This window comes from Carettochelys insculpta, chromosome 2, assembly GCF_033958435.1.
Source record: "Carettochelys insculpta isolate YL-2023 chromosome 2, ASM3395843v1, whole genome shotgun sequence".
NCBI classification, from domain to species: domain Eukaryota; kingdom Metazoa; phylum Chordata; order Testudines; family Carettochelyidae; genus Carettochelys; species Carettochelys insculpta.
Genome location: NC_134138.1, coordinates 69,589,246 through 69,611,886, shown reverse-complemented (window position 1 = coordinate 69,611,886; position 22,641 = coordinate 69,589,246). Strand labels below are relative to the sequence as shown.

The 22,641-nt window shown below is 40.9% G+C and overlaps 1 protein-coding gene across 1 annotated transcript in view; it reads left to right on the top strand.

Annotated features, from left to right (window-relative positions):
- YTHDF3 (YTH N6-methyladenosine RNA binding protein F3) overlaps nt 1-22,036 on the top strand; it is a 33,440-nt gene extending 11,404 nt beyond the window's left edge. Inside the window, exons 4-5 of the mRNA XM_074987136.1 lie at nt 3,204-4,796; nt 21,068-22,036. Of these exons, the coding sequence (XP_074843237.1) occupies nt 3,204-4,796; nt 21,068-21,091 (1,617 nt within the window). The 3' untranslated portion in view covers nt 21,092-22,036. The remainder of the gene's footprint in view (nt 1-3,203; nt 4,797-21,067) is intronic.
- Nucleotides 22,037-22,641: the final 605 nt, after the last annotated feature.

The window sequence follows — 22,641 nt, the reverse complement described above, 5'->3', positions numbered from 1 at the left end:
GTGGAGGGAGTCTTTTAAAGTGACTTTTCAAAAGGTTGAATGCTTTGCTTCCTCAGCACCTTCATTCCAAGAGCCCTGAGATTTGAGAGTGAACTTAGCATGCAAATTCTACATATTTTTCTAGACCATTGAATTGAATCATGTGTTTGATGTTATCCACTTTTTAAATACTGTGACACTGTTATGAGATGCTCTATTACTTATCCAGAACAGATAGAGACTCTTGTGTCCTCCCATGAAGAACTGAAAATCAATTTTCTTTTAGTAGTAATGAGCCTCTTAAAAAAACAAATATAAGAAAATCACGTGTTTGCAAATTATGTTGTCATTTACTAACCTGAGGTTTGGTGAGCGACTTTTTTTTTTTTAAATCTCAGTTCAGTCCCTGTGCTACTGACTGACTAGTGAATTTGATTTGATAGTATACTGTGCATGCCCAGTTTTGAACTTCTAAATTTACATGGTGTGTATATATAATACAGATATTTACTAGTCCAGCACCCTCAGGAACTGACTGGTGCTGAACCAGAGAACTTGCCAAACCACAAGAGGTTAATATTGTATAGTACAGGAATGGGGGAGATCCTGGTCTGCAGTTTAGATTGGGACTGCTGCTTGCCTGGATCCAGACCTCAGGGCTCCCCTCCCCAGCATCTAGTGAGCGACAGGGTGTGGGGCGTGGAACCCTGAACCTTTCAGTCAGGAGCCAGGTAAGCTGGAGCCAAATTCCACCCTTGAGCTTGGTGGAGGAACAGGAAATCACTGCTCTACCCTTAGCTAAGGAAAGGGAAGGGGGCATGGCTGCCTGGGGGTTTATCCTGCCCTGCTGATTGGCTGGAATTCTGGGCAATCAGCAGTGGAGGGTGGTGCCTGGGAGCAGTGTGGGGAGGGCACAGAGCCGTAAGCATCCAGGGCTGCTTCCCAGGTAAGCTTCATGTTTGCTACCCAGACACTGTGCCTCTCAGCTGCTCCTGTGTCCTTCCGCCCTCCCCAATACTTCACACCACAGCCCACCCTGTCCTGGTTATCACCCAGCCTACTTCTGCACCCTCCCTCCCATCAAGGCCCCCAAAACAGTCAGCTTCTGTGCCCTACTCTCACCCAGATAGCCCACCCTCAGCCTGATCATGCATCCTCCCTCCCATCCAGATTCCAACCCAAAGGCTGCAGTCCCCTCCCACACTGAACCCCTTGTTTTTGGCCCCTCCCCAGAATCTAGAGGGGCCCACAAAATGTACTAGCCCTGGCCCACCAGACTCTGGTCTGGTATGCAAGGGAAATGAGGGGACTCTCTCTCTTTTTGGTTTTTCAGTCAAGGACCATGTCAGTGAGGAGGTTTTTACTTCTATCTTGTGAAGTCCCCAGCTGATATCTATGGATCAGTGACACCCCAGCCAAAAACAGTTCCTCACCCCAGTCTAGTAGTGTTAACACTTCCACTGCTTACTGGGCTCTTAAAAGACATTTAGTGGTAAATAGGCACTAAATGACTGCACAGAACACTGTCAGGACTGATGGTTATAAACGACTTTATAGGACCATGGGAAAGTAGGTCGTACCCATGGTAAGTGGATTATTGGCTAACTAAAATTAAGCTAGACCACCGCTTTTGCAGGACCAGAAAGTGCCGGACTAAAGAGGTTCAGCCTGTAGCATGGTTGTAATTCTAAGGACTGGATGGGGCTCTTGTTTGAAACTTATCTTCTAAAACACCATGAACTTAAAAAAAATTAGAAAAGCATACAGTTTAAGTGCAGTAATGCGTGGCCAGGTGTTGGAACGTGTTACTGAAAATGTTGGTAAAGCACTGAATGTTCTGAGATCTCTCTTGCTATCAGTTGGATTTTCAGAAAAAAGTTAAATGGTTTCATGGATGGTTAAGACTGGGTTTGTAGATGAGAAACAACTGCTTATAACAAATAGAGCTAAAATAACAAGCTATGAGTTTTGCAAATTATATGAACCTACATTATAATAGTTTCACAGCATTTGCATGGAGCATTTCCATTTCTGTTGAAGATCTACTTCTTGACAATTGGGCTATGTCTACACTACAAGTAGCTAAAACCACATTTCTTGAGGTTTTTTTCATCCTGTAACTAGGTGTAGCAGTGTGCAGTTTTGTTTTTAAATTTTGAGAGAAGTGTTTTGTTTTTAATACTTTAGATATGGCATAACATTGGGAGTGTCATACTGATAGTATCAGACTATTTTATGACATGAGATCTTGATATTAAAAGAGTTAAAGCTTTATAAACGTTAAAACACACTGTTAACCATGAAGGTAGTCTTTAGGAAGATGTTTAATCACTGGTTTGATATTACAATTACCAGAGTTATGAACTGACCAGTCAACCACAGCTCATTTGCAAATTGAAGAATGCATTCAGTTAGCAGCAGAGACAGATAAAAAAGCAAATATGCTCCTGTACAGTTAAATGTAAAGTAATTTTAAAAAAATGGACAAGGTAAGGAAACTCTATGCTTTTTTCATTTTAAATTAAGATTAAAAGCATTTTACTTTTGCAGGTTAAAGCTGCAGAGCTGTAAAGTTCATTTTTTAAACCTTTGTAAGAAAAAGTTTTGTTCAGAGATACAAAAGTTTGAGGGTTAGAAACCACTTCCATTTCCGAGGTTTTCATAATTCAGGTTCTACTGCATCTAACTTTTTTAATTAGAGAAACGGGTTGATTTATGCTTGCATCTGCTTCGAAAAAGCAAGTGTAATGATGCATATGAAGCTCTGAGGCTACGTCTGCATTAGGCAAAGTTAGTCAACCACAGATACGTCAATTCTAGCTATGCAATTGCTGTAGCTACAATTGCGTATCTGCCCTCGGCTAACTTGGCTGTCCCTACTGAGGGAGGTTGACAGGAGAGTCTCTCCAACTAGTCTCCATTACTACTTGCATCTTGAAAGGAGTAAAGGGGTCACTGGCGAGCCCTGAGATGTTGATTTCGCGTGTCCATACTAGAGGTGTGAAACTGAACCTTGGACGATCGACCCTGAGTGGGCTGATCTTCTGGGCAGTGTAGGTGTAGCTTCAGATCCAAATCTGTTCCAGACTTCCGTAACCCTAAAGGAAAAGTGAACACTGTAAACAGGGCATCAGCACTATTTGTTGTCTGATGCCTGCCATTTTGTCTTGAACTACATTGATAATGGAAAGTTCCACTGCTGATTTTCCTGTATTTTCTTGCAGAGTAACAGCTATCCACCAATGTCAGACCCGTACATGCCTAGTTATTATGCTCCATCCATTGGATTTCCATATTCTCTAAGTGAAGCAGCGTGGTCCACTGCAGGTGACCCTCCAATGCCATACTTGACAACCTATGGACAGATGAGCAATGGTGAACATCACTATATACCTGATGGTGTGTTTAGTCAACCTGGGGCTTTAGGAAATACCCCTCCATTCCTTGGTCAACATGGATTTAATTTTTTTCCTGGGAATGCAGATTTCTCTACATGGGGGACAAGTGGATCTCAGGGACAATCAACACAAAGCTCTGCATATAGCAGCAATTATGGCTATCCACCTAGCTCTCTTGGTAGAGCCATAGCAGATGGACAGGCTGGATTTGGCAATGATACTTTGAGCAAGGTGCCTGGGATTAGCAGCATTGAACAAGGCATGACTGGACTGAAAATTGGTGGGGATATGACAGCTGCAGTGACAAAAACTGTAGGTTCAGCTCTGAGCAGTACAGGTATGACAAGCATTGCAGCAAATAGTGTGCCCCCAGTTAGCAGTTCAGCACCTAAGCCAACCTCTTGGGCTGCCATTGCTCGGAAGCCTGCTAAACCTCAGCCGAAACTTAAACCTAAGGGTAATGTGGGAATTGGGGGCCCTGCTGTACCACCACCTCCTATAAAACACAACATGAACATTGGAACTTGGGATGACAAAGGGTCAGTGGTAAAAGCACCCCCTTCCCAGCCAATACTGCCTCCTCAGACTATAATACAGCAGCCTCAGCCATTAATTCAACCACCACCATTGGTGCAAAGCCAACTGCCTCAACAGCAGCCTCAGCCACCACAACAGCAGCAAGGACCTCAGCAGCAGGCTCAGCCCCACCAGTTGCAGCAGCAACAGCAGCTGCAGAACCGCTGGGTAGCTCCTCGTAACAGAGGTGTGGGCTTCAGCCAGAACAATGGAGGATCTGGCAGTGAAAACTTTGGCTTAGGTGTTGTACCTGTCAGCTCTTCACCTTCTGGTGTAGAGGTGCACCCAGTACTGGAGAAACTAAAGGCCATAAACAACTATAATCCCAAAGACTTTGATTGGAACCTGAAGAATGGACGTGTGTTTATAATCAAAAGCTATTCGGAGGACGATATACACCGCTCCATTAAATACTCTATCTGGTGTAGTACTGAACATGGTAATAAACGCTTGGATGCTGCTTACCGTTCCCTGAATGGAAAAGGTCCACTCTATTTACTCTTCAGCGTGAATGGCAGTGGGCACTTTTGTGGAGTGGCAGAGATGAAGTCTGTTGTGGACTACAATGCTTATGCTGGAGTCTGGTCTCAGGATAAGTGGAAGGGGAAGTTTGATGTTAAGTGGATCTTTGTCAAAGACGTTCCCAATAACCAGCTGCGGCACATTCGTTTGGAAAACAACGACAACAAGCCAGTTACCAATTCGAGGGACACTCAAGAGGTACCCCTAGAAAAAGCCAAGCAAGTGCTTAAAATAATTGCTACTTTCAAGCATACCACCTCAATCTTTGATGACTTTGCACACTATGAAAAGCGTCAAGAGGATGAGGAAGCCATGCGTAGGGTAAGAATCCAATTTCATTATAGTAAGGTTTCTGTAGTGTCTTTTTTGGTTACCTGGTTCCTTTTTACTATTCAGTTTGCAGTCTATAGGAAAGCAGAAAGAAATGCTTCTTTGTCCCAGACTGGTTATTATGTTTTGGTAGTTGGTGTGACAAGATATTATGAGTGTTTTTTAATCCTTGTGGTTAAACCAAAACTATTTGTGGGTTAGTGTGAACGGAACAATGCCAATACAATTTTTTTTAAAGAAGACTTTAAAAACATTTTACTTACTGTTACGAAGGTGGGAGGGGATAGAAACTATCAGTGGAATATAACATTCTAAATTCTGTTCCATTTTTAGTGTAAGGTTAACATTTCTTTGATAACTTTTAGTTCTGTATTGAAATTGGGTGCAACAGTCAATTTAGGGCACTGAATTATAAGACAAAGATATTTAATGCTGCATCAGATAATTACATTAAGTAAAATTATTTTAATCAAGATTCTAGCAGAATAGTAATCTGAAAACGTGTTCTTAGATCCGTTTGGTTTTCTGTCTTAGCTGTTAAAGTTCTAAAATGTGGAAGCAGCACAGTGGTTTCCTTCACAGTGTTAGAAATACTCTTATGTCTTTAATATTACCACTGTCTCAAATACATGTAAACTTTTGTTGCATGTAGAGGAAATGTGTGCCTACAGCAAAATAACTTCACTGGGCAGAATTTCTACAAATTGCTTTTTGATGGTGGTTGAATTTCAGAAAATTTTCTTGAAAAATACTTGACATGACTTTTCCTTTTTAAAATTGCTTTAATTTCTTTGCTTATTTTGCCTTTCCTGTCCTTTCCTTGCCATCTTTTGTAACTGTTTTTTGCATTTTTAGGAAAGATTCTTTTCCAACCATAGTGGGTTTTCTTTTTCAAGTGAGGGTCTTCCAGTCCCGTTGCTAGAGTGGTTTCCAACCTGCAGCCCAGTCAGCCCACAGCTGCAGTCCATGTGACCACCACACATACATTGTGGGTCCTGCATGTGGCTCACAGTGGTAAACAGGTTGAAAACCACTATGAGGCAACTAGATGTATTTTCTCTGAAGATACATATCCCTGTCAAAGCTAAGTAGTATTTGGATATATGAAAGGTTCATCTCGTGGCTTGAAAAAATTTACCAGAGCTACCAGCCAGAATATTACTATAAAAACATTAGCTCATGTGCTCAGATATCGAAGGGTTGGGTGCTGGTATAATAACCTGGGAAGATAGTGAGGCTCTGCATCAATGATGTTTGGGGATGTGGTTCTGGTCTGAAGCCATAACACTCTGCTATTGTCTGCTGCTGGGCCAAAAGGCTGGTTCTGGAACACATACCAAGGTATTCTCTGGCTCAGTCTTTTGTAACTGCCCTTAGCTACTAAGAATTTTTGAAGTTATGGCCTCACCCTGTTTGCTTAGTATTCTCATATGTTTTTGTCCACTCACCTGGCAGCTGCGAAGTAGGATTTCCATTTAAATATAAGATGAATACCCTACCCCCTTTTCATTGGCCACCAAGCTGTTGTCAGAAGGAGGCCTCTGCTGCCGTGCTTCCGCTTCTGGTAGCTTTAATCAGTCATGCCACTTTCAATGCGACGGTGATTCTTGACCGTTTCACTGCTACCCATATGTTTCTGAAAGAGCAATAGTGCAGCTGTAGTCTTGCTAACTTCACTCTAGTTCTGCTTACCGGAGCTGGGAGCGACAGCAGAGGCACTGTACTAGTGTAAAGACCCACAAAAATGACACTGCATTGACATACATTTAGTTCATATTTGGAATAATTTTCTTAGGCCCAAAAGAGTGTACACACTTTTTTTTTTATAATGCAAGTTTTTAACTTAGGCAGAATTTAATGGTTTATAGCCTATCATTTGCTAGGATAAACTCCAGGTTACTTTTTCAAACATGAATTTATCTTGACTGCACTTCCCAGTTGTGTTGCTTCTTTAAGACTATTTGCTGTAGGCATGCACAAATTTAAGGTGATAGAGGTCTACAGAAATCCATTAATACCTTCTGATGGGTTATACTTTTTTGGAAGCTATGTATTGTGTAACTCAGTAATGTTTGCTTAAAATAAAGCATGTTAACATATAGTTAATCCAGTATTAACAATCTAAAACTGGAGTGTTTTTTCCATTGGAAGACAAAGGGTTTCTACCTTACACAAGAGCTATATAAGGCAGGGAAGTGATGTCATTGTGTTCTCCTCTGCCTTCCCACCAAAAGAGATGACCTGGAAGGAAAAGTGACCTGGGGATAGAAAGTTTGGTCCAGATTGGAAGCGTGTCCAGCTAATGCTGTGAAAGGTGACTTAGTAACTGAAAGGACTTAAGTTTCAAGGTGCCTGGCTGATGGTTGCCACCAATTCAGGGGAGTGATCCTCCCCCCCCACCCCCCCGCAAAACATCAGTAAATATGTACAGGCTGTGTGGTCTCGCTCCAGCCATTTTGAGGTGCTTGGGCCATTGCAACAGCAGCATCTTCGGAAGTAGGCATCTACCTTATATTAGGGTGAAGAATGCTCACAAGAAAATGAGGTGGAATTAGTGTTTGATCCATTCCCTTCTTTATTGTAGCTAGTTTAACTTTCTGGTGCGGTATTTCTTTCATCAGTGTCGCTTGAAGACTCTTCCAAATTTTGATAGCATCAGCAGTACAGCCACATTTTCTGTGAAGTTTGTTTAAGGCTTTGGATAAATAGGCTTCAGTACGCTGAGCGTGTCCTCTACATTCCTCTATCATCCAGCATTCAATACTTTGGTTTAGATGCTTCCATCTGTTTTAATCACTGTTTTTGTTACAGTTTTATGAGAACAGGCAAATTCTTGATAGACTGTTCAAAACAATCAACCACAGAATTTCATCAAAATTTTGAGGGAGAACTAGTTTGGATCCCACTACTGTCGTCATTGACACTGAAACAAAATGGTTGTTACAGAAATATTTTACAACTTCAACATTTTCTTTTGTTCCTGGAGAGGATGTACTTTGGCTAAAAATACATTAAATGGTCACTGCAGCCATATGTTTATAAAGAGCATGTACTTCTATTATCTTCTCATCTTTGTGAGTTTTGCAGCATTGTCTGTGACAAAACTGCACACGTGACAATTGAGTTTTTGATCACAGTTTAATACAACTTTCATTGCCACTTCTTTTAAATATTCAGCATGGGCATTTTCTAATTATCTGTTCCTGAAAGGTATGCAATCACATCTTCTGTTGTCATACAGGCACATTACTGGATTGCTGTGTACATCCTCTACCTATCAAGGCTTATATTGTCAAATTTCCCCTCAGTGTTTCCTGCACACTGTTCAAGTTCCTTCTCATACATTGTATCTAGCAACCCTTCACCAATGTATGCTCTACCAGGTGCGGTGTAGCCTGACTGCTAGGACTAAACCATGCCAATGAAGGTGCTTATTGTTAACCATGTTAAAAGGAGAATTTGTGGCATAAATGAACTGAGCAATTTTTTCATCTGTGATGTCTTGTAAAGACAGACAGTGCTGGTAGTGGTTTTACTGGATGATTGAAATCTTTTGCCTGCTGCTGATACTTCGTTGTTTAAAATATATTTACTCACAGCACTGCTGCCAACAGTACCGGTGGATGACTCTGAAGTTGTTGCAGATACAGTCTGTCTCTTATGTTTAGATGGGATTCTGAAACAAAATTCAAAAATGATTTTGAATAGTCGTTCTTCTCACTCCATTATTCAGTTAATCACTTACCGTTTTTCAGCAAGGATGCAGATTCAGTTCCAAGTTACCAAAAAGCTAAGATCGGCTGTGCTTAGAGTGCACTTAATTTTGGAGTAAGCGCCATTGAATTCACTGTCAGTTATGTTTTTTAAGAGTCCAAGTATAAGATGGAGTTCCTTGGGAAAGCTCAGCTACATTGAAATAAAAGAAGGGGTAGACTTACAGCATCACCCCTATGGTCTGTGGACATATATTATGCAATATAAAACAAGATAATGGCACTCAGTGGCAACTGGCAATTCTAGATTTCTCTTACTGCAGCTTTCTGTACCATATACCTGGGTGGTAGCTTCTAAACTTAGTTTAATTAAAGAAGTTGTAAGGATAAGATAAGTGAAACATTTTTCCTCTAGTAACATCCAACATAGCAAAGAGCTTGAGAATTTACTTCTTAAATAAGAGGCATAGAGTCTTGAATATGCATTACAAAGTGAATTATTTAAGTTACTAACCAGTTGAACCACATTATTCCTCAGAAATATCCACATCATTTTTGCCCAATGAACAGTTTTCTCTAAGAAATTTCATTCTTGCAACTAGGCCCAGCATCATCGTTTTGTACTGCTTACACTTTACATGTTTTCCTTCTTTTTTTACCCAGGGAATGAATTTCTTCAAAATAGTCTAATATAGGGTTTCTTACACCCAGCAGATCTGACACTTTTTCTGTGGCTTAAATGTATGGGACTACTGGAAGGGCGTGCGTGCGTGCGTGCGTGCTGATCTTGTCTTCCCATTCTTTCCAGTCCACTCCACTGTTCTTTTTTATGCTGCCTCTGACCTCCTCCTATCGTCTGTCGTTAAGATAATGTCTTAATTAACTCCTTTGCACTGCTTGGCCCGGGTCCACGACTACATACACATAGAACAAAACCAAACGTATCCAGGTTGTCTCTCTTTTTGCACATGCTACTTGTTAATTTGTTGAGAAACAGAAATTGAAAGTCTGGGACTCTGAAGAAATAAGAGCTAATAAGCTGGGCAGACTACTAGAGCCATTAATTCATTTTTTATGAAACTGTGAGTGTAAGTGTGCTGTGTTTATGATGAGATTTAATTGTAATATTTATTTTTAAATTAGAACCAGTATTTTATTAATTGAAAAAAATTAAAACTGCTTTGTTTAAATTGATTTTTAGCTACTCTAGCTTGTACTGTGCAGATATTTTTATACAGTTCAGGGCAGCTTGGGCTCATCTCCAAAAAAGGGAGAGTCTGTGTGTTGCAGCTTAAAAGCCAAACCACTGAGTTCTACAGTTTTAATATAGACTTTTCTGTAATTTTGTGATTTTTTTTTTTTTTTTTTTTTTTTTTTTTTGCATGTATTTAGCATAACTGATATTTTCCAGTTTGGCTTTAATCGCCTTTAGGAAATGTGCAGTATCTGCATGGTTCATACTGGCATGTGTAATTTTAGTGTGGTAAATAATTTAGTTTTTCAGTGGTATTTTTCTGACTGTCTAATTGAGAGAACTAAATATTTGTAATGATATTTTTATTTTCAAATTTTTTTTGAATTCTGCATTCATTTTTACAGCTCTCTGCAAAGTGTTTTAGAGATGACAGTTTAGCAACAAGTTTAGAACTGCATAAATATTTCACTAATTCTTCATTGCTTGTGCATTTGAAGTATGGTTAAAATGGATTTAGTATATACTTAAAATATAGTAGGCTGTCTAATGAAACTATAACATTGCCCAGTTAAGCTAATGATCAAGAGCTTGGATCTTTTGGAAAGCAAACAGAACTTTGCCTTCAAATTGATAGATTTTTTTTTTAAATTTATTTCCATGACAGTCTTTTTCATATTTAAATTATAAAGAAATAGACTGTATATTTATAATTGGAAAACAGTTTCAGAAATGAAGTAATTTGTTCCTCCAAAACTCTGTGCAGTTTATAGATATTTGGGTAAGCCTTTTCATTCTAGTGTTGGGTTGTTGGGCTTTTTTATGGTATCATACCTAAATCGCTATGTTCTGTAAAACTGAGAGAACTATGTATTTTGACTATTATGGTTTAAAGGGTCCTGAGAAGAGCAGCTAAAATGATGAAAGATCTAGAAAATGTGACCTATGAGAGAAGATTAAAAGAATTGGATTTGTTCAGTTTGGAAAAGAAAAAGCTAGGAGAGAACGTGATAGATGCTTTCAAATACCTAAAAAGGGGGTTTTGAGGAGGAGGGAGAAAAAAAATTTCTCCTTATCCTTGGATAATAGAACAAGAAGCTATGGAATTAAATTGGACATTAAGAAAATTTTCCTGTCAGGCTGGTTAATTACTGGAATAAATTGCCTAGGGTGGTTGCAGAATCTCCATCATTAGAGATATTTGATAACTGGTTAGATATCTAACGGGTGATCTATATGTTGCTTGGTCCTGCCCTGAGGATGGGGAACTGGACTTGATGACCTCTGAGGTCCCTTCTAGTTCTAATATTTTATGGTTGTAAGTACATGCCTGTTTTCTATAGCAGCTGTGATAATTTCATTTTATTTTTAAGCATATGTACTTTTCATAAGAATGCTGGTCTTTGCTGTTAAAATATTAAATAGATTAAATAATAGTTGAACACTTCTTGCTGTTCAGTTGGGGTTTTATTGTGTATATGTAAAATTTTTTTAGTTATCTTAAACAAAGCAACTTATTTATGGATTTAATTATAACTGACCATTTCAACTAACTTATTTTAGAATAATTGGTTTCAAAAATTTAATTTAACAATTAAGTGTAATCAGTAATGAATTTGAAATAGGAAAACTGCTATACATAGTAGGAGATAAACATGGGGCAAAAGATTTTAGTTGTTTGTTAAAAATAAAACTTTACCCTGTAGCAAAACATGAGAAATTTTGTCGTGCAAGAAGGTGCTTAAGAAAGTTTCAAGTAGGTCAGAAAAAACCTCCTAGGTACAGCTTTTCAGCTAAGGGATAGATTGTATTTTCACACAGCTTGGATTTGTGTAGTGGCAGGAATAGAATGGAAATGTCATCAGACTTCACACACGCAACTTCTAAAGTAACTGATTTACTATAAATGTTGATTGTTTTAGTAAATCTGTTCTTGGGAAAGCAGAATTTTTTCTCATTAAGCATGTTTGAAGTGTGTGTTTGCTAATACTGCTGAGTAGTCTAAGAGAATTTCTCATTGCAAGTCGTAACTTTCTTATGCATGCAAGGTGTATTTATATAATCATCTAGGTTTACACATCAATGTACAGTAGAAAAAATTGCAGAAAAAATAATCTGTGCACCAATGAGGTTGTAATGTAAACACTTGTGTATATATAGTACAGAAGAAATGTACATTGGCATGTGGTCTTTGTAATTGGGAAAGTATAAGATTGGAGCCCCATGTTTAAGCTTTCCGATACAGGTTGCACCTCCCTGGTATGGTCAGGGTCTGACTGGGTCTGAACGAGAGAATTTACTAAACCCGGGGATGTTCCCTGCTGTTTCTGTTCTGATTACTAATTGTTAATGTAAATAAGAGTCCTATGAATGTGTTGAACAGCACAGATTCTAGTATAAATTGGATCACACTTACTCACATTCTTACTGATAGCTTCAAATAATTTTAATAGATTTGAGGGGCATGATTACTAGTGCTGTTTAAAATACTCCTGAGAGGAAAAAAATCACGATTAATAACGCTGTTAATAGAATACCATGTATAAAAATACATTGTATGTTTTTCCATGTTTTCAAATACATTTCAGTTACAAGACAAAATAGAGAGTGTACAGTGTTCACTTTATTTTTGATTACAAGTGTTTGCACTGTAAAAGAATTTTTTTTTATTCATTTTATGCTGAGATGGCAGTGCAGTCTGTTTTATCATGAAAATACAACTCACAAATGTATATTTTTGTTTTACATAGCTGGACTCAAATACAAAACAATGTAAAACTTTAGAGCCTATATATCCACACAGTCCTACATCTTGTGTTTAGGTGGTCTCTAAGACAAACATGTTTGCTTATCTTTACTGGGGATATTACATCCTGCTGCTTATTTACAAGAATGCCATGTGAATACCTGTTCTCATTTTCAGATGACATTTTAAATAATGATATAGGTTATATGTTTACATTTGGTTCATTAGTTTCCTCAGTTTCACTCTATCCTCATACATGCTGGCCAGGTCTACACTACAAACTTTTCAAGACATGGCTGTGGTGGATGTGTGTGTGACAAGGAGTGATTTTTATGAGCAAAATAGCTGTCAGCAAAAGGCTCACACAATTTTGTTGGTGAAGCTTACTAGTAGATCTATACCAGCAAAGCTGTCTGTTAGCCTGTTGTCACTGCTTGCATTTTCAACATCTCAGTAAATATTCAAATTAAAAAAAATTAAATCTGTAGAACACTGCACAAATACAAAGATTTTATCCACATGCAATCCACAATCTGCAAACACAGGCCATGGATACTGGCACATTTACAGGCCTCTGTAAATACATGTTCACAATTCCCATTAATAGAGTTTTGCAAATTCCCCATCCTCTTGAACTTGTACTGATCTTTTTGGCTAAGTCTACACTACAGCAGTCTGCCAACAGAAGTCACTGCCGGAAGATGTTTTCCAACAAAACTTCTGTCGACAGATCATGTCTAGACAGCAGAGCAGACCACTCGACAGAGAATGACCAGACTGCCTCACTGTTTTCTCAACAGAATGGGTCCTGGAACTCCATCAGAAAGGGTCATATGGCTGGCAAGACTTGTTGGGAGCCCCAGCCTGGTATGCCCTTAAATGGAATCCCCCCTCCCACCTTCCCTGCCCGTGCTGAGGCTTACCTACCTTGCTGAAGTACAATATAGCTAATGCAAGGCACTCATGCTTTCTGTGAAGGTTTGCGCTTTTCAGATAGCCATGGTGCCAGAGCATCCCCAGGGGGCTTCTGCGGGCCCCATGCACAGGTACTGCAGCTTCTGCTGTACCTCATCCTGGCCACCCTCTCTTTCTCTCGCGGGGATGAGCCCGGCATTGTCTTTGAGCAGCACCCCATGGCTGTTGCATGGGCCCACCTGCGCTCACCCCCTCAGGAGACCAGGTGGGTCTGGGTCAGTGAGCCTCCAGAGGACAGTGGTGTGAGCCCTCCTGGAGGTGGTTGTTCTCCCATCAGTGGCCCCTCTGGCTGCGGGCTGGCCCTTGCCGGTGGACACTAGGTTGCCTAGCTCCAGTCCTGGGCTTCCTTGCTCCAGTTCTGGGGTGGGGCTGGCTGGCCCTAGTTGGGAGGTGGGGCTGGCTCGGCCCTTGGATTGTGCAGTTATAAGGAAAACAAGGCAGAGGGATGGTGAGTCATTCCTGCAACACGGCCCCTAAGATCCTGCCCCCTACCCACTGTGAGCAGCAGCCACCACCCTCCAGGCTAAGGGATGGGGATGTCCCAGGAGCACTGGCACATGTGCCCAGCACAGTAGGCCCTGCCGTGTTGGGGACCAGGCTGACCATGGCAGCAAGCATTGACTGTCACCTGTGGGTGTGCCCACTTGCTGGGAGCTGCACTCCTTGATGTGTCTGGGGTTAGGCTAGTGTCCATGTGGCTGGCCCATTTTCAGCTGTGTCGGGCCTCCTCCTCCCCTTCCCGCCTCCCCCCCCACCCCCCAGAGGTATGTGACAGGCAGGGTTTTTACTGGAGGGTCCCACAAAGAGGTCTGGGAATGCCTTGGACATGGCCTGGTTGGAGGGGCCCTGAGTCCAGGATGAACACCAGTGTGCCTTCGCTGACCTCAGACCCCATGTCCTCCTCCGACTCCAGCTGGGTCCCAGGCTGCTGCTGCTCCTCCCTTGGCTCTGGCGGCATGCCGGGGAGGGGGCAGGGGAAGCCCTCGGCCATGTCCATGGCAGCTGTTGGAGGAGGGGGAGGAGTCCTCGCACATCAAGAGGTTGTGGAGCTACTGATGATAGGGGCAGGTTGAGAGTCCTGCCCCTGACTTCCCGGCAGCTTTGTAGGCCCAAGTGTACCCCTACCTCAGATCCATGACCTTTGCCCAGACCTGCTCCACTGTCTAGGTAGGGTGGCCCCATGCTGCCAGGTTGGTGGCCAACTGCGTATGTGCTGGGTCATTCCTGTTCTTGGCCAAGGAGTCCCAAGAGTATCACCTCCTCAGCCCAGAGGCTGAGGTGGTCCTGGAGCTTGCGCCTGGTCCAGGATGCGGCCCGATGTTTTGTGCCTGGGGGGCTTCCTGGGATGGCTCCAGCAGCTCCCTGCAGGGCCCCGGGAGGTTGCAGGCCTGCTGGCATTAGGCCATCAGGTGGCAATGCAGTCAAAGAAATGGCTGTGTAGTGTTGGCAGAAGCAGCATGCTCCTGTGCTGCTGCCGCACACTCAGCTTCTGCCATGGGGATTCCACGGTTCCCAGCAGTTTTAAGAACAGCTGGAGGTGGTGAGCATAGATTTGTGATTGCTGTGGACAGGGCATTTCCTAGGGGCAGCTGGCCAGTGCCATGGAGGACTTATCTGTCGACAGAAGGCGCCTCCCTTCCCAGTATGTCCACGCTTGCTTTCTGTAGACCAATTCTGTCGAGAGAGGTCTTTTGTCTCCTGGGGGAATGGCAGAAATCTATCAACAAAAGTGCTGTATTCTGTTGACTTACTCTTGACACAACGCATTTGTAATACGGATGCTCCAAATTTTGTTGACAAAACTCTCTAGTGTAGATGTAGCCATTGTCTGAATAATAAAAATTTTTTTGTTTGATTAAAAAGTCACCACAATGTAAACTGCTGACTTAAATTTTTCCTCAAAATTGCCTGTTTGACTTTTTTCTTCCTCCTTCCACTAAAAAGCATAAAAAGGTGCAATACCCATTTCTTTCATTGACTATTTTAATTTCAAAATAGGAAGCAGTTTCAGGCTAAAGCAGCTACTAATTTTCATGGCTTTAGATTGGGAAAAATGTTTGGGAAAGGAGGGAAGCTTAAAATCCCTTTTTGGTACATCACTGAATTTATAATTCTGAGGACAATTTCCTGCAGAATGTGTTTTAATCTGATGATCCTTTACTTGGTATCTTGAATTTAGAATGAACTGAAATTGCATGAAATGGGGCAATATGGAAGAGCTGAACACAAGTTTCTATATTGTTGTTTCTTACATGTTTGTATATGCTGGATTGATGCATGCATTTCCCCAGCCTGGAGATTTTCCAATTTCATCCCCTTAACTTTATTTTGCTAGCATTTGTAGCAAATTCTGTCTGCATGCACAAAATCTGCTCACCATGTGGTCTATAGTTAGCAGTTATCATTAACCAGCTGTTGCATTCTCATATAGCTTTAACTCACATGCTAATTGCTCTCCATGTGTTGTTGATAAACTCCACCCAAAGCCCAGTTAATATCACTGCTCAAGATAAATTCTAAAATGAAACAGATTGCGCTGTTTTCCTTTCGCAAAAAACTTGAATTGATTGAAGGAACGGGAGTGTTGGGATAGATTTGGCAAAGATTCTGATAGATTTTTGAGAAATAAAGAAAAAAATATAGGGAGTAGAATGGGAACTGGAAAAGAACTCAGATTGTACACTGGAAAATTTTCCTATGTGAAGATGGTCTGTTCCAATTGTGAAAAGCCTGGGATAAAGGTGTTCTATTGTTTCTTCTGTCTGCCTTGTTTAAAAGCCAAAACACATGCTGAAACCTGGATATTCATTTTGATTCTCCAGTCTGGCTGTCAAGATGGGAGAAGGGAATTGATATGAAATGGAATTTTATTTGTGTGTTTTGGGAAGAAAATCAATATAATTTACTGTTGTCTTTCTGTTCTTTCATCTTGTTCTAAAGACCTTTCCGAACTCGTTTGACCCACATACTTTTCTATGCACTTCTTTTTGGGAATTGAAAATATTCAGGTAGTAGTATGGAACTGGGAAAGGAAGGCTTTTAAATACTGCATCCTTTTGTGTTCAAATGGAATTGAAGACTGATTTGCCTGAGAGAGGGGCAGCTTCCAAATTTGTAACTTCAGTCTTCTTAAAGCAACAAATATCTTCAGAGGGCCTTTCATTAGAAAAAAATATCTTGGACACGAAGGGCAGTATTTAAGTGTACTTTTGCATCTAGAGATTATGAATAAAAGTTACAAATGAGTTTCAGGGTGGTCTGTGATTGATATTCTGGGGTTGGGTGGAAATAGGAGACACTTTGGAGCAAATATGTACTTGACATTATTTCCCCTTGAGTTAGCTCTTCCATAATACTTGAAAGTATGAAGTATTTCAAAAGTGAAATATTGCTTGAACACCCTTACCTACATGGAAATAACTTGTGCTTCTGTCTCTCTTTCAGTGTGTCACATTCCAGTATTGTTCTTTCAGTGGAAATCTGCTAATGATACAGCAATATAGTGAGGCAAAATAGATCTGAAGCCAAAGATCTCAAGCACTTTCAGTCAGCTGAAAAATGTACCGTTGGCAGACTAATACACGTGACTATCTCGTGTCCCTCTTCTTTTAAAAAAAAAAAATCCTTTCCTTTGCAGGCTTTAATGCAGTGTATTCATTTGCTTTAAAAGTAGCTCCTAATTTAAAAAAAAAAAAGGCGGGGGACAGTTAAAATACTTGTTCAGATTATAATTTTTGGGATAGTTTTTTTGCTTGTGTGCATGTGTGCACGCAGCATTCAACACAGCGGAATCCAGATTGACTCCAAGCGCTATTGCAATACAAATTATTTTCACAGTCAGAGTAGCGTGGATCAAGTCTTTGGGGATGAGAATCTGGCCCAGTGTGCTGTGGTTGTATTTTGGGTGGTCAGGCTTAAGGATGTAAAATCTGTTTGTTTAGTTAACCAGTTAAATGTTAAATGTAACATGTTAACTGATTAAATGGGGTGGGGGGAATGGAGCAACACTCCGGTGTGTCTGCTGGGCCCACCTGGGCATGCCATGGGCACTTGAGTTGAGCTGGAGCAGTCTCCATCTGTGATGGCTGTGGGCAGGGCACTCCAATCCGGCTGCAGCAGCCTCTGTCTGTGTCAGGTGGGCTGCTCCAGCCTGGCTGGGCTGAAGCAACCTTCCAAGCTGCCTCTCCTCCGCTGCCACCCAGCTGGAGCACCTCTGCCTGTTGTGGCCTAGCAGGGCTGGATGAACCCATGTCTGTGGCAGGTTGGGGGCTTCTCAAGCCGTAACCAGTTAGTCTCGTCTTTTTAGAGTCAGGCTTACTGACTAACCTATTGAACTTTAACATCCCTAGTGAAGGTCTAATTATGCATCACTGAGCTACTACAAAGGTGTTGCATCAAGGTACCAAATTATTTTTGAACAGTCCAGGTCCTCAGCCATCATCATCAACCACCATAGGCTCAGTGCCCGTTGGTGTCTGATGCTTCTCTCGCTATTTCCTTCCATCTTTCCCTGTCCAGTGTGGAGTGGCTTAGTTTTTGTAGACTAGCACCAATCTACCATATCATCTACCCATTCTCTGTGGGGTCTGCTTCTCTTATTTGAACCATCCATTATGCCAAATACCAGGGTCTTGATTTTTTTTTTGTTCATCATTCATTCTGTGCCTCAACCATTCTGAACTTTAATAAGAACAGCTTTAATCATATATAGCTAATACGTATCTTCTTTCTTGTAATCTGTTTTCCTGGAAGCATTTGTTCAAGACAATCAGTTCTTTCCTACCTTTTTTGTTAATTTCAGAAACACTTCTGCATGTTATGAGGCAATCATTCTTCAGATGTAAGAGATTCCTTGTTACTCATTCTAGCATTGTGCTTTTTTGTTTAATACCAATAATGTAGCAAAGTTAGTAGTTTACTCTTCTTTTAATTGTAATGAAAATTACCTGTGAGTATGGCAGAAACCCTTTGACATGTGGACTTTTCCAGAAAAGTATGTAAAATATTGAAAATACTTTCATGGTATTTCACTCAATTACATATTAGGTAATACATGTATAAAAATTTAGGTGTATATGCAAACACTAAGATGAAATGTCAGTCACAGAAAACAGCCGCTGCGTCTGATTTCCATGTGAAAAGAAATCCTTATTCAAACCCATCTCACTAAGAAATACTTATTTGAAACAGTAGTAGTAGTAGATTTCTTTTGAAAATTCTGTATATTTAGGTATGTGGCTGTTTGTGTATGTCATGCTTCATTACGTATAATATTAGAAACAGAGCAGTGGTTCCCAGCCCAGGGGTCCGCAAGAGCAGTGCAGGAGGTCCATAGGGAAAAAAAAAGGTAAATGAAAACGATCATAGAAAACAAGTTTTAAATATATTGCAAAGTTACAAACTATATTTAAAAATGAATATCTTTCAGTAATAATTGCTGTCTGTAAATCGGTTGTGGTTTCCTTTTTCATTTCATGATGTGTACACAGCAGCTAGAATTGGCTTTGGAGGGGGTCCACAAAGGGGTTGGAGCAGGTGATTGGGGGTCTGCACTAGTGAAAAGATTGGGAACTACTGAAATAGATCACTTGAAATTTGTTCCTTCTACATCAGTCTGGAGGAAGGAGTTTAGCTTGTAAGCTGGCAGAGCTGCAGAACAATTAACAAATTAAGCCATTGGGTATTTTGTATTAAATAGATGACATCTTTCACTTTGGTCCTAGAAGTGATGTCTTTTTGTTAGCATCTAGTGTAGTGTCAGTTCTGTATCTAATATTGCCTCTGTGGGAAATTAATCCTGTCCCTAAGGAAGGGTGAGGGGAGATGGTAGTAAGCCATCAGATTTCTTCTCATGGACCATGAATTTGGTAGGGTGCTAGTTATTGTTGTGGGACATTGCAAATTATTGAGGGGGGAGCAGGGGTTGCTATTCTGCTTCTGGCAGCTTTGTCTTCAGAGATGAGAAGATGGAGAGCAGGGTGGCTGGCCAGGAGCCAAGTGTCGAAGTCAGAGCTTTTGCCAGCAGTGGCACAGAAGTAAAGATGGCATGGTATGATATTGCAGCCCTTCCTTTGTACTGCTTCCTGCAGAGCTTGGCCTTCAGTAAGGAGCCACCACTGTCTGGCCACACAGCTCTGAAGTCAGCAGTGCAGAAGTAAATTCAGAATGTTAAGCTGATGTCAGCCTTATAGTTGAGCTGCTGTTGGCAGAGTGTGGCCTTCAGAGCTGGGTGTCTGCCCAACAGCTGCTGCTCTCTGGCTGTGCAGTTCTGAAGGCAGCTCAGAAGTAAGGGTGACAATATCAGGACACCCTCCACCCCCACCCCAAAAAAACCCTGTGGCTTCCCTGCAATTTCCTTTTGGATCAGGACTTCCAATTTGAGAAGTGCTGGTCTTCTCTGAGAAACCTGTCCTATGGGGTAAAAGCATGCACATTGGGGTGGGGTGGGGTGGGGGGGAGATTTCTGTGGTCTGTGATGTATTTTTCATGGCTCTGAATTTGGTAAGGCCTTATCAGTAACACTTTCAGACTCCAGGACTGGTAGCAAACAAAAAAACCTTCAGGGAAACTTCAAAACTGTACTTATGTGGTCCCTTTTGCTGCCAATTTTAGGCCTCAAATATAGGGTATTGCTTTTTCTTACATGAATGCTGAACAGAGGTAAAACCTCCCTTGTCCATCACCCTGGGCACCTGGCCAGTCCTGAGTGAGGGAATTTGCTGTTGGAAGGAAGATCCCCCTGCCTCTGGTTCCCCAGCCTGCTTCCCCATCCTGTCACCAGCTCCACTTCTTCCCTGCCTCTGGTACCACCATCTCCAGTCCAAGCAGCTTTCGTATCTCTGGCCAGGCTCTGGACCACAGCCGTGATCCAGGATGCACCCCTAGACTCTGGCCCTCAGACGTTGGCTCCAGTCCCAGTGGGGCTGCAAGATGCAGCCCTAGCCTGGTCGTGGGGGTGTCAGCTTCAGCCTTGGCTGGGCTTCCAGATGCGGCTCCAGTGCTGGCTCCAGCCCCTGCTGGGCTGCCCAAGTAGGTGCATCAGGCTGCCAGTGTGGCCCCAACCCAGGGGAAAAAGGTTCTGCTGGGCTTCCCTGCACAGAGATGCCAGATTTCCTGTTTTTGGGCTTTAACCCGGCATGGCTCTCAGTCACCAGCCCTCAGCCTCCCAGCCTGAGGCACTCTGGTCCAGTAACATCTGTGGTCCTGATGGACCACACACAGTGCCGGACCAGAGAATCCTGGTTTTGGGAGGTGCAACCTGTAGTGCCATTTTTTTTCCTTCTGTGGTCAGTCAGTATAGCATTGTCTTAGTGGAAGCAAATTTCTCAAGTATGGTGCCAAAATGTAACAGTGGAAGATGTTCCTTTCAACTGTTAATTGTCAGTTACACAAATTGGACTTTTGCTTTGTCCTCCACTTTTGCTGGTAAAGGGGATGTATAAACTTTTAAACAGTTATCCTAAACTAAGCATTCCATTTGCCTGAATAAAGATACAGAACACGGATTTCATTTCCTAGAAAGTATCCTCTATTTTTTATGTTGACATACTTATTATCAACCTTGTTCTAATGAGGAGTATAAGAATGAAGGTGAACATGCTTATTTTAACTGCGTTTCTTTTTTTTTTTCTTTCAGGAGAGAAATAGAAACAAACAATAACTATATGGCGATGTTCTGCTAGAATTACAACACTAATGACGTAGACTCTGGAAATGCCTAATATGTCTAAGAAGACGTTATTAAAGCTTTTTTTTTCCTGCTTAAGGTGACATCTTTGAACACTTTAACACAAAATTGACTCTTCTTGTAATGGTTCTCATCAGTGCATCTGCCCTTATACTCTCTCACCAAACACACTTGAGAACTGTAATTTCGTCAAGCACTTTCTGTCCTGAAGCTTTTACCAGTATCTGCTGTCTTTTGTATTTATGCATCCTAGCTAAGGCACAGGAGACGGAACGAATGCAAGGATTCATTAACTCTTTGAATTTGTTAAATACTAACAATTAACCATTAGAAGTGATTCAATGATGTGAGATTCACATTGCTTAAACTTATTTTTTTCTTTGTAGTTTTTTTTTAATTGTCAGTTTTTAGCTATTCAACTGATTAAAAGCTAAATCATGCCATATTTAGTTCTGGAGTAAAACTCAAGTCTAAATGTTCATGTGAAAATTATTGTAGTAAACTTTTAATATGGCAAAGCAACTTTAAGATGCAGTTTAGCCAAATGAAACGTAACATAAAATTATATTAGAATGACATTTCCCTTGTTTCAAACTGTTTGGTGTAAGAGAATATTAATATGCAGCTTGGTGGACAGCACCAGTAATGCACACTTCTTTATTTTTTCTGTAATATGTATACTGAAAAAAGTGCATTTGTCTGAGGAACTGTTTGTTTGCTACCACTCAATGAATCTCAGTTTTGAGTAAATGTACCTCAGTCTAAATCAGACTTTTTATGACCTTTATAACTACATTTAAAACCTTTAATTCCTATTTCTGGGTGTTTGCAAGCCTGACAGATTGCTATCATGGAAGTGAAATTTACTCCTCTAGGTGATTCACTAGCTAAATAAACATAATTCTTGTTTAGCAAGCATATACTGTTTCTCAACTTTTTTCTCCTATTTTATATTCAGGTGTCCTCTCTATTCAAAGTACTTCTGGAAAAAGACTGATCAGTGGATCAAGTCTGTGTTCACATCCATGTGTACCTCTTATTGGTATGAACTCTAACAGTGTTTAAGATACTATATTAATCTGAATATTTCTATGTTAAATTGTAAGCCACCTTTTGAAGTTACTTTTTATGATAACCTGTTTTTAGCAACATGAATTTTTCCTGATAGAAGAGTTTGCATGATAAAAATGTCAAGCAGCTGTATGAATGACACATAATATTGAACGCTCTGTACAGACTCCAGAGATTGCATTCTCTTTTTAGAACAGCCATGTAAAGAAGACAGATATGTTAAAGCTTAAAATAGCAATACTGCAGATTTGAATGCCTTTGGTGTATCTTCTTATCCAACAAAAATGTTTACAGTGTGTTTGGAATCTTTTGCATTTACAACAGCTTCTTGTCCGCTGAGTTTTAAAACTTAGACATTTGGGCTATTTTACTAGATATGCACTACCTTTTTTCTCTACACACACTCTTTCCCCGGTAAAAATTTAATTAAGAATGCTTGAACATGGATTATA